An 11,698-nucleotide genomic window follows, 5' to 3' on the forward strand; every position below is an offset into this window, starting at 1 on the left:
GCTGACTGTATAGCCGCTGATTTTGACAAAAATAAATGCTTTTTGTATGGCATCATAATATTTTCATGTTGAAAAACATTGACTTGATTGCTTATAAAAGTTATAAACTAAGGTAAAAACATGTTATCACGATTTTATTATCACTGACATGTAAATACAGGTGGAATTTTTAAATGGGGCCCTAAAGGCTACCTGATCATTGCAATCATGTAATCCCGTGTTGCTAAGCGATAATGGCCTTAAGAGACCTTTCCTAACTCTTTTAAATAAAAAATATTGGCATTTATAGATTTTGGAAAAAATGTACCTACATTCAGCAAAGTCGTAAATTTTGATAATTTTTTTTTGGTGCCAAATTGCCATTCTATTCCATTTATTTCAAGAATAAGTTTCTTAGAGACCAACCTAGGTCAGGGCACTAGAAAAGCCACAAATGAAAGAAAATTACTTTTTCATACATTTTGTATGTAATCTGGTAGCTGCACTTAGTGCCACGTTTAAAAAATCCACTCTGTATGCACAATTATTTTTCTAGTGAAACTCGATGCAAGTTGGAAACAGTAATTATTTCGATATCGCTACTGTACATATTGCCCAGATACAGCCTCTTACATTGCGTTATATTTGGAAACTGTTACTGTCTTGCTAATTTAATAATGTTCATGTCAGTGGCGGCGCGTCAAACTAACCCATCAGGAAAGCCGAAGTATGTGGCCAGATTAGGCAAGCCGGTGGAGCCACTGGAGCCAGTTCTACACGGTTCTAATGGGAATGCAGTTATTTTTTAGCCACCCTGTATAGACGCCCTGCCACTGTTATACATTAATTATTCTACCTATAAGTACTTAGATATATCATATTGTATTAGTGTCATGGTTAAATAAAATATGGGGCAAGAAAATATAACTGACCATAATTAGTAATTATAGTTTTTAGCATTAGACATAATATTAGGCATATTCATTTCGAGATTCTTAGTTGAAAAATACTAATCAAGTTTATACGCTATGCGACTTGCCAATAGTAAGGAAAATGTGACTTAATTGTAAATTAACAATATACTAATAAAAATCAATTCAGCTTCGTCATATTACAGAGTTTGTATCAAAGTGAGAGTGATTCTATTGGCACTTATTTGTTCCATTGTTTATTCTTAGAGTATTAAAAATGCAATCACAATTAATATTACACTATCTGAAATAATTCTACATGTTTGTTTTTTTGATCGGTTGCGTCAACTTAATATAAAAGTAACCGATTACTAATTAGACAAGCCCGTTTTTATAAATTTGTTTACTATTAAGATAACCTAAGTTTTGCTAGGATTTGTATTCAGTTCATTTGTTTTATATCAAAGATTCATTCCATTCGCTGACAAATTCGTTGGTAAACTTTAGATACACACACATGTAATGATTGTATATGTAAATGGATCTTTGTTATATCAGGCCAATTAGAGTTTTAGTTATTCCATCTGTTTTTAATATGATACTGATTTGTCAGTGTCAAAAGTGACACGTTGACGTCCCTTTCCGTCCACGAGCACAGATAAGATAATGACTTGAATTTTGACAACCCTAAATAGCCGAAAGGGATATATCACGATTCGACCCCGAATCGCTGTCAAACTTCGGTTTTGTAGGAAATGTCCTTTCTGTACGGTAGTACTATTACTTATTCTGTGCCAGTGTACAGTGTATGTCAGTGCAGATCAATCAAACTGGAATTGGCCTGTAGATCAGACGTATGGGAACATCCTACCTCGATGACTTGGGCACCGCGCGCGGTATTTTCCTCTGGATGCCTTCCTGCTGGTAGTCCAGGCTACAGGGTTTGATCAGTTCTTGTCCGCCCTGGTGAAGCCACTTGTTGCACACTATGGACACAACAATAAATAACTTTTATATCATTTTACTTAATATTAGTACTTAAACTTAGCCATGCACAGGACTACTAAGTCGCGTATTTTCGCGGAAAACATTTTAACTACATTGTCAAAGATAACCGCTTGACTGTACATGGGACTGTTGTACAGTGCCATTTACTTCAGCTGTCAAAACTAAACTTACAATATTTTGCACCGCTTTGCTCGTCTCATTATCCCTCTGTCTATGTTCAATTAGAGAAAATCTATTCATCTATATGCGTCATAATTTTCTTTAAACTCTATTGCCTAGGTAATAAGGATGGTGCGTGGTAAATAGACCTATCAACAGTAAATTTACTGTTGATAGGTCTATTATATAGGATAGGTCTATTATTATTAGGTTATTGGATATTATTTTTCAAAGGCGAGCACAGTCGACGTCAATGATATGTTTACACTTTTCCACCTTACTTCTTTGTAATAAAAATAAAGCGAAAAATTTAAACATATCTTTGACGTCGACTGTACTATGTCCTCACTGTCACTGACGATTTATAAGCCTTATTGCAAAGACATAAGGTGCACCGATGGTCAGTCAGTCTCAGTGTCAGTACCGATGCGATGTGCCGTCGGAAAGTTACCGAAATTTCCACATGGAAATATTTTGATTTCTTTTTTAGGGTTCCGTACCCAAAGGGTAAAAACGGGACCCTATTACTAAGACTCAGCTGTCCGTCCGTTCGTCCGTCCGTCTGTATCTCACGAACCGTGATAGCTAGACAGTTGAAATTTTCACAGATGATGTATTTCTGTTGCCGCTACAACAACAAATACTAAAAACAGAATAAAATAAAGATTTAAGTGGGGCTCCCATACAACGTGATTTTTGACCGAAGTTAAGCAACGTCGGGCGGGGTCAGTACTTGGATGGGTGACCGTTTTTTTGCTTGTCTTGCTCTATTTTTTGTTGATGGTGCGGAACCCTCCGTGCGCGAGTTTTCCTGAAATGTCCTAGATTTTTTTCAGCTTTTCGTCAAGTCTCCGCAAGTTGCACATGTGTAGGTGTGAGCACTGACCCCACTTGGAGCCGCGCAGCACGGGGCAGGCGGCGTGGCGCGTGGCCATGTCGCCCTCGCCGGAGGGGTGCAGGTTCAGCCAGAACAGCGCCGCGTTCTTCTCCGGGAACACGCTCAGGCCCAGCTCCGTGAACACCGTCGCGCCGCCTTGCGCCACCTCCGACATCTGTTGAAATAATTAGAAAATTAAACACTGGCCACACAAATACCTATTTGTCTAGTTTTAGGTTTCAATATTGCCACCAAGAGATGGCGCCTCTTTCTATGCATTTCGTTGAGCGAACATGGCGAACAAGTATTCTTGTATGTGCATCGGTCTTATGTGAAATAAATCGTTTCAAGTGATTTTACCTTGTTTCTCTGGAACCAAAGCCCATAATCCAACTACATCTGTTAACGTTATAATTATATAATCAAACTTTCATTACTTATCGTAAAAAAATAAAAATAAACGTACTTTAAAAGTAAAATACCCTAGGGCCGAAACGTAGCAGTTTCAATCGGCTTCTTTGATAAACAATTAGCCACTTTCAAAGCATGAAAAATTACTTACTCATTGGATGATATTTAATACGATTTAAGGGCACCACAGATTGGTGCTACTATGTTACTGATGTAGTATGAGAACAAAGCTGTACATTTTTATGCAAAATTTATAATTTTCCAAGCATGAAGCTTGGTACAAAAAATATAAGGTACAAGATTTTGAAATGTAGCATTACAGTTTATTTACTTACATAAAACAGCACGGTGGCAATTCTGTTGCCATCGAAATGGTTGAAGGCGTTTTCATATTTCTGTAAATAAACATTATGATAAAATTAGTGTACTTGCGAGTGCAGCCATTAAAATGGAGATATTTTGTTACACTTAGTTGTTTATAGAGTTTGCATTAGAAAACAATTGAAAACATTCAGATAATGTGTTGTGATTTATTCGCTTTAGATTATCAATTAAAGGTCAGTTGCATCAAACCGCTAGAACCTTAGCTAAATTTTATTGTATGGGAAGGTTCATAATTCATTGCTGACTGACGTCTATCAGTCCATCAATCGTGGTCAGTTATTTTCACCAGCAGTTACTATTTGTGGGGAAGCGGGTTATAAGACTTATAAGTCACGGTGGAGTACCCTCGCGAAGTCGTAGTGCGGCTCGTAGTGTCCGCCGATGCCGTAGTTGACCACCTGCAGCTCCTCGGCCGAGCCCACGTCGAGGCCGGTCATGTGCTGCACGCGGCGAGTGAGGCGCGCCACCACGGCCGCCTCGGGGTCGCGCAGCCACGCGGACTTGCTGATGCGGTAGTGCGCCGGCACCAGCTCGCCCGTCTTCGGGTCGTGCACCACGGCGCGTTTGAACTGGGAACGTAAGGCATTGTTAGTCGAGTCGATCCCGTTTGTCCAGTTATTACATTGTTTGATAAATTAATCGATTCGATTTGTTCCATGAATTATTGTACAGCTGACAAGATAACACAATGAAAATGTCTCGCTTTCGTATGTCCGGACGTTCTCCTCTGCAGGTCGCATTTCTCAACCCATTCTCAGAATTATATAGAATTTATTTATCGATTCATTTGTTACAAATATTACAAAATGACGGTACTATGGGTACCCACAGAGCCACTAGTAGTTTTTGTTCTTAACTGATTAAACTTTGGATTTAACAGTCACAGAAATAAGCTCATATTTGACAAATTGCTGATAATATTAGTAGGTAGGTATTGTCTAATATCTCCCAACGATTGCTATGCGAATTCGTTGAATTATCTTCAGAGCGACTAGCACCTGATAAAGCCGAATATGTAACCAGCGATGGCGAAGCGCTCATAAAAATAGAACTCGCCCATGGTGACCATGGGAAGAAACTTACCCTCGGCATGGCCATGTCCTGTATTTGCTGGATCTCGTCGTCGCTGATGACGCCGTGGAACACGAACACGTCCGGGCTGATGTACACCTACTCCACCTTAAACGGTGCTAGCCGGAGGAAAGGATGGTTCTCCGTTAAGTAACCTCGGCTTGCTCCAACTTGCCCACGAAAACCATGAGAGGAGACATCCTCGGCATAGAGACGTCATAGAACACGAACACGTTCGGGCTGATGTACATCTGCTTCAATTTAAACGGCGCGAGCCGGTAGAAATGATTTTCCGACAAGTAACCTAAGCTTGCTCCAACTCGCCCATGGTGACCATGGGAAGAGACTTACCCTCGGCATGGCCATGTCCTGTATTTGCTGGATCTCGTCGTCGCTGATGACGCCGTGGAACACGAACACGTCCGGGCTGATGTAAACCTGCTCCACCTTAAACGGTGCTAGCCGCAGGAAAGGATGGTTCTCCGTCAAGTAACGGCACTTCAGTCTGAAAATACAATGGTTATGGCTGTCAACAACATTCCACATTTGAAATTCAAATAGAATATAAAGGTTTGACTTGTGCCAAACGTGGTGGGTCATGTTCATCATAAATTAATGCAAATTAGAGGAGTTACATATTTTGCGGCATTCGTAGCGATTGTTTCCGATATTTATACCTACACCGAATTAGACCTAATCAACGGATTAATCAACTCAAAATTTAAAAACCGATAATTTTTTTAATAAGTATTGATTATCGGACGATGTTGTACCACGCGATTTTTTACTAGTTGGTAATTAACAATTTGCTATAAAAAGAAAGAGCGGATAAATGGGATGCAATACCTATTAATAATGTAGATTTTGCGCAGCAGTACAAAACAGAACCGGGAACAGATAAAATAGTCTGAAATCTGACGAGTAGTAAGTACCTTTTAGCAATTTCACTGGAGATTTCCATCTCGCCGCGGCACAACGCCTCATATTTTTTTCTCTCGATGGCGTAATCTCTCATCTCGTCGGACACCTCGGGCTTCGACGACTCTTCCCCGGTTTCCTATCGCAACGGATACAATACATGATAACAGAAAATATGGAGGGATATTTTTTGACAGTACATGGCTTTATTTAGAGTTAACGTATGAGGTGTGTAATTTTAAATTAATGAAAGGAAAATCAGGAAATTTCGAACGAATTTCGTAATATTAGAATGTGTAATTTTTGTACAGACAGAAGTACCTAAACGGGCGAGATGTACAAAATGACCTATGGCATCCTGATTTTGTTAAAAATAAAGTCCTGTTCAGTTAATTTTGAATATCTCATCAGCTTAGCAACTTCTGCTGCTGACTATGCCTATTTAGCATACAAAAATTGCAAGTTGTATTTACATTCTTAGGTAAAAACACCTCTTTGTCTTTGTTGTGTTATTTGTTGTTGTTGTGTTAGTGTATTTGTTGTGATCGACTAACCCCTCGCTGCCTCCTCCGCACAGCTTTCTCCTGCTCGGCGATAGTTTTCTTGAAGTGCGGCACATTGCCCCGCGCCCGCGGATGTTCAGGGTCCAAGGCAAGCAGCTTTTCCGTCCATTCCAGGGCACTCTTCACGTCTCCTGGAGTATGAAAAAAGACATCACACTTGAGGAACTGTTTGTAGATGTACCCGCATTGTTAAGTTTAAAAACGCTGGTAGAAAGTTAGAAACACGACCCTGATGACAGAGCCTAAGATAAAGCATGCTGGTTCGTAATAGCTTAATTTATAACTGCTGCTTTAATTATATGTAGGGTCATAAATTATAAATTATATGTACAATATTTATTATTTCTATATGCTAGGGCTAGGCAAAGCAGACCAATAAGTTCACCTTAATTTACAGAGAGACAAATTTATAATTATTTTTAGCTAATAATTTGGTTATAACTTACAACAACCTTCATTTACAGGTGACTCACCCTTCAGGCAATACGAGAAGCTGATGTACTCGAGCAGGTCTATCTCCGTGAAGGAGTGCGAGACGGTCTCCTCCCGCAGCTTGCTGAGCGCCTCCATGGCCCACCGCAGTGATCTCTTAGTCATGTTGTACACACAATATTGACAGGTGTCTCACCCTTCAGGTAATACGAGAAGCTGATGTACTCGAGCAGGTCTATCTCCGTGAAGGAGTGCGAGACGGTCTCCTCCCCAGCTTGCTGAGCGCCTCCATGGCCCACCGCAGTGATCTCTTAGTCATGTTGTACACACAATATTGACAGGTGTCTCACCCTTCAGGTAATACGAGAAGCTGATGTACTCGAGCAGGTCTATCTCCGTGAAGGAGTGCGAGACGGTCTCCTCCCGCAGCTTGCTGAGCGCCTCCATGGCCCACCGCAGTGATCTCTTAGTCATGTTGTACACATCATATTGACAGGTGTCTCACCCTTCAGGTAATACGAGAAGCTGATGTACTCGATCAGGTCTATCTCCGTGAAGGAGTGCGAGACGGTCTCCTCACGCAGCTTGCTGAGCGCCTCCATGGCCCACCGCAGTGATCTCTTAGTCATGTTGTACACATAATATTGACAAGTGACTCACCCTTCAGGTAATACGAGAAGCTGATGTACTCGATCAGGTCTATCTCCGTGAAGGAGTGCGAGACGGTCTCCTCACGCAGCTTGCTGAGCGCCTCCATGGCCCACCGCAGTGATCTCTTAGTCATGTTGTACACATAATATTGACAAGTGACTCACCCTTCAGGTAATACGAGAAGCTGATGTACTCGAGCAGGTCTATCTCCGTGAAGGAGTGCGAGACGGTCTCCTCCCGCAGCTTGCTGAGCGCCTCCATGGCCCACCGCAGTGATCTCTTAGTCATGTTGTACACATAATATTGACAAGTGACTCACCCTTCAGGTAATACGAGAAGCTGATGTACTCGATCAGGTCTATCTCCGTGAAGGAGTGCGAGACGGTCTCCTCCCGCAGCTTGCTGAGCGCCTCCATGGCCCACCGCAGTGATCTCTTAGTCATGTTGTACACATCATATTGACAGGTGCCTCACCCTTCAGGTAATACGAGAAGCTGATGTACTCGAGCAGGTCTATCTCGGTGAAGGAGTGCGAGACGGTCTCCTCCCGCAGCTTGCTGAGCGCCTCCATGACCCACGCCAGTGATCTCTTAGTCATGTTGTACACATCATATTGACAGGTGCCTCACCCTTCAGGTAATACGAGAAGCTGATGTACTCGAGCAGGTCTATCTCGGTGAAGGAGTGCGAGACGGTCTCCTCCCGCAGCTTGCTGAGCGCCTCCATGACCCACGCCAGTGATCTCTTAGTCATGTTGTACACATCATATTGACAGGTGCCTCACCCTTCAGGTAATACGAGAAGCTGATGTACTCGAGCAGGTCTATCTCGGTGAAGGAGTGCGAGACGGTCTCCTCCCGCAGCTTGCTGAGCGCCTCCATGACCCACGCCAGTGATCTCTTAGTCATGTTGTACACATCATATTGACAGGTGCCTCACCCTTCAGGTAATACGAGAAGCTGATGTACTCGAGCAGGTCTATCTCGGTGAAGGAGTGCGAGACGGTCTCCTCCCGCAGCTTGCTGAGCGCCTCCATGACCCACGCCAGTGATCTCTTAGTCATGTTGTACACATCATATTGACAGGTGCCTCACCCTTCAGGTAATACGAGAAGCTGATGTACTCGAGCAGGTCTATCTCCGTGAAGGAGTGCGAGACGGTCTCCTCCCGCAGCTTGCTGAGCGCCTCCATGGCCCACGCCAGCGCGTTCTCGTAGTCCTTCATGTTGTACAGCGCTCGCATGAGTTCATAGCAGTCCGCCGCCGACATTGGGAAGCTGTGAAACATGGTAACTACTTGGTGGTACTCAATGCTACTAAATGCCAATGAAGTATTCAGGTGGTGTATTTTATGGCTATGATAAAATTTACAACCAATTTCTAGTAGTCGGGGCGTTGTCACGTTCCCAATGTATTCTAAACATTCTATAATATACTCAGAGAGTATGCCTAGAATATGCCCCTCAAGTCCTTCAGCGTCCAGTACTGAAAACATTCTATGCGTATTCAGTATTTTAATGCAAATTTACCTGTACTTCACTCCGTTGAGTACGCCCTGGGCGAGTTCGTGAACGTTTAAGTGGTAGGTGGTCTGTAATCTCGTTAGAGCTTGCGCCGCTCCCGCCAAGTCTTCTAGTGTGGGGTACTTCACGTCCGCGTGATTCATCGTAATGTTCTTTATGTAATCTGCAATCGATAAAAGAATGTGCTTAACTTGTTTAAAAGCAAATACATTCATGGTTTTCATGTAAGTTTAGTAAGTTTTAACAAATAGTAATGAAAAAAAAACATGAGTACCAACCAGTGCCAATTTTTATACTATCTTCTATATCATCTAATTCCGTAGTCAGTCTTTTAATCAAGGTAAATGCGTTGATAGGATTCCCCAAATAGTTGGGAATGTCTTCCATAGCTTTTTCATGCTCGTGCTTGTACAGGTCCAAGTGCCTAGAAAAAGGGCGTTATTGAGTTTATGTGATCATTGTTAGGTCTCAATCAATCGATCCAGGTGTGTCGTAATCTGTAAAAGGCGCCGCTATTGCACCATTCGCGAAAGGATCGCTTTGTAGCGTGACGTAGTATGATGTGCAGTGCGCGTGCGTTACACCAGCGGTTCGGCAAACGCGCATTCGTCAGATCTGGATGCAATGCATACAGCAGTACATTACGATTTAGTGTACTTTCATCGTTCAGTGCAAATTCGTTTTTTTATTAATGCAAATTAGGAAATGTATAATTGTATAAAATTAGTCTTCTTATACAGATTTTATAAAAAATTGCTTACATATTTTTAACCATTTTATTTGCATCACAAATCACTATCGTTATGGCTTAGGTTTTTTTCCATTTTCATAGTAAGATTGATTAGGTAATAAAAAAGCATTGTATAGTTGAGACCAGGCGAGACAGTGACTAAATCATTTAGATTGGTGTTCAAATTATAGAGCGTTGCTCCGAAACGTGGATGACGACGCCGGTCTATTTGAAACCATTTGTGCGATGGTATTTATGAGTTTAGTTTATTAATTATGCATGCAAAAAAATACCTATCTTAGTTGCTGACACAAGATCTGAGACCGAAAATTCATATTATAATGTAGGTATAGTGATTTTCTCAAACAATGCTGTGACGAAAGATAATAAATATACTGCAAACAATACTTGGTGATTTAAGTACTTGAAAGTGCAGTGGTATTGTACCACAAATACTTATTATGCTTTTGATAGACTTTAAAAGCAATTGAAGTTATTATTAGTTTAAAATAAATACGATTATACTTCCAGAACCATTCACAACGAACTCAATTGGTATTTGCTTGATTTAATCCAACTTGGCCATTTTCGAAAAAAGATGAAAATTGGGTACTCCCATGTTCATTTACAAAAAAAAAAACCGGCCAAGTGCGAGTCGGATTCGCGCACGGAGGGTTCCGCACCATCAACAAAAAATAGAGCAAAACAAGCAAAAAAACGGTCACCCATCCAACTACTGACCCCGCCCGACGTTGCTTAACTTCGGTCAAAAATCACGTTAGTTGTATGGGAGCCCCACTTAAATCTTTATTTTATTCTGTTTTTAGTATTTGTTGTTATAGCGGCAACAGAAATACATCGTCTGTGAAAATTTCAACTGTCTAGCTATCACGGTTCGTGAGATACAGCCTGGTGACAGACGGACGGACGGACGGACAGCGGAGACTTAGTAATAGGGTCCCGTTTTTACCCTTTGGGTACGGAACCCTAAAAAATAGGGTCATATTTAAGATCAATTTGTATGCAGGCGTGGTTTTGTAGCGAAGAATATAAAGTTGTTACCTTCTCAAAACAGCGATTCTTTCCTCTTCCTTTATAATATAATGATCTAAGTCATCAATGATCCTCTTGTGCGTCTGTAGCAGTGGCTCCATCTCGGCTATGGCCGTGAACAGTTCCGCGTGAGTCCATGACTCCAGGTGCAGAAGGAAGAAGCTCACGCATGCTATGTGCGAGATTTTAGAAACCATTTTTGACGTATTTGTTAACCTGAAAGAAACATTTGGTTGTGCATAACTTACGAGTTTCAAATCGGATACGTAGTAACCATCAGCTACCATCAGTACGGATTACTGCGAAGGTTAAACACCTACCTAATCGGGGGACAATTGCTAAATCTCTTTCCCTCGGTCCCATCTCCTGCTTCGGAGCCGACATTTAACAAAAAATAGGAGCCAATATTTTAAAAATGCTCATATTATAAGAGCTAAGTAGGATTGCACAAATCCTTCTGCTTATTTGACGAATATCTCATGTTAAAGTGTTTGGGGTCGCCTGGTGAAACTAAGTTCAAAATGCCTTTGTAGAAGATGTCTTGAAATCATATTTGCATTGATTTGCATAATGCATCGCTTATAGGTACCTAAGTACTGCTGGTGCCTACAAGTTTTTAAACTTATTTTAAAGAGTAGCTTACATAAGTTACAGATAAGGATAATTAATTAATAATTAAATTACTTACAGTATAATGGCTTAATTAATATATGATTCATCATTTTGTTTCAAGGAAGCGTCTTCGCATTTTATCGCCTGATTATGAATGAAACAATGGAACATATCTGTATACCAACAAAAACCTTTCTTTGTGGAAAAAAACGTGGTCATGACTGATTTTTAATATATTGCATCAAATCAAGGTTTCAGTCATGTTTTTCTCATATAAGTATTCATATCATTCTTCTTCCATATAATTTTATAATAAGTTTGCATACCTACCTAATCTCATTCTGATAGATACCGAATATTAACATCTTTAGAACAAACAAAATCGCTCGTGTTTGAAACGTATGATTTTATTTAATC

The 11,698-nt window shown here is 41.0% G+C and overlaps 1 protein-coding gene across 1 annotated transcript; it reads right to left on the reverse strand.

Moving 5' to 3' along the window:
* Positions 1 to 1,743: 1,743 nt before the first annotated feature.
* Positions 1,744 to 10,870, reverse strand: LOC134650125 (prolyl 4-hydroxylase subunit alpha-1). The gene is made up of 11 exons (XM_063504964.1): positions 10,679 to 10,870; positions 9,165 to 9,310; positions 8,893 to 9,049; positions 8,459 to 8,640; positions 6,273 to 6,412; positions 5,733 to 5,857; positions 5,152 to 5,305; positions 4,074 to 4,298; positions 3,681 to 3,740; positions 2,944 to 3,109; positions 1,744 to 1,876 (listed from the first exon to the last, which is right to left on the reverse strand). The coding sequence occupies exons 1-11, from the start codon at positions 10,864 to 10,866 to the stop codon at positions 1,758 to 1,760; spliced, it is 1,662 nt and encodes a 553-aa protein (XP_063361034.1). The 5' UTR covers positions 10,867 to 10,870; the 3' UTR covers positions 1,744 to 1,757.
* Between the last annotated feature and the right edge of the window lie 828 nt (positions 10,871 to 11,698).

The sequence above is a fragment of the Cydia amplana genome, chromosome 1 (genome assembly GCF_948474715.1).
Source record: "Cydia amplana chromosome 1, ilCydAmpl1.1, whole genome shotgun sequence".
Lineage (NCBI taxonomy): Eukaryota > Metazoa > Arthropoda > Insecta > Lepidoptera > Tortricidae > Cydia > Cydia amplana.

Bases quoted from the DNA above. Each gene is read 5' to 3' on its own strand.
- LOC134650125 (XM_063504964.1), bottom strand. From the start codon at position 10,866: ATGGTTTCTAAAATCTCGCACATAGCATGCGTGAGCTTCTTCCTTCTG. The intron at 9,311-10,678 runs GTAACAACTTTA...CCCTTTTTCTAG, and splicing joins AGAATCGCTGTTTTGAGAAG to GCACTTGGACCTGTACAAGC. The intron at 9,050-9,164 runs GTTGGTACTCAT...TATCGATTGCAG, and splicing joins TAGTATAAAAATTGGCACTG to ATTACATAAAGAACATTACG.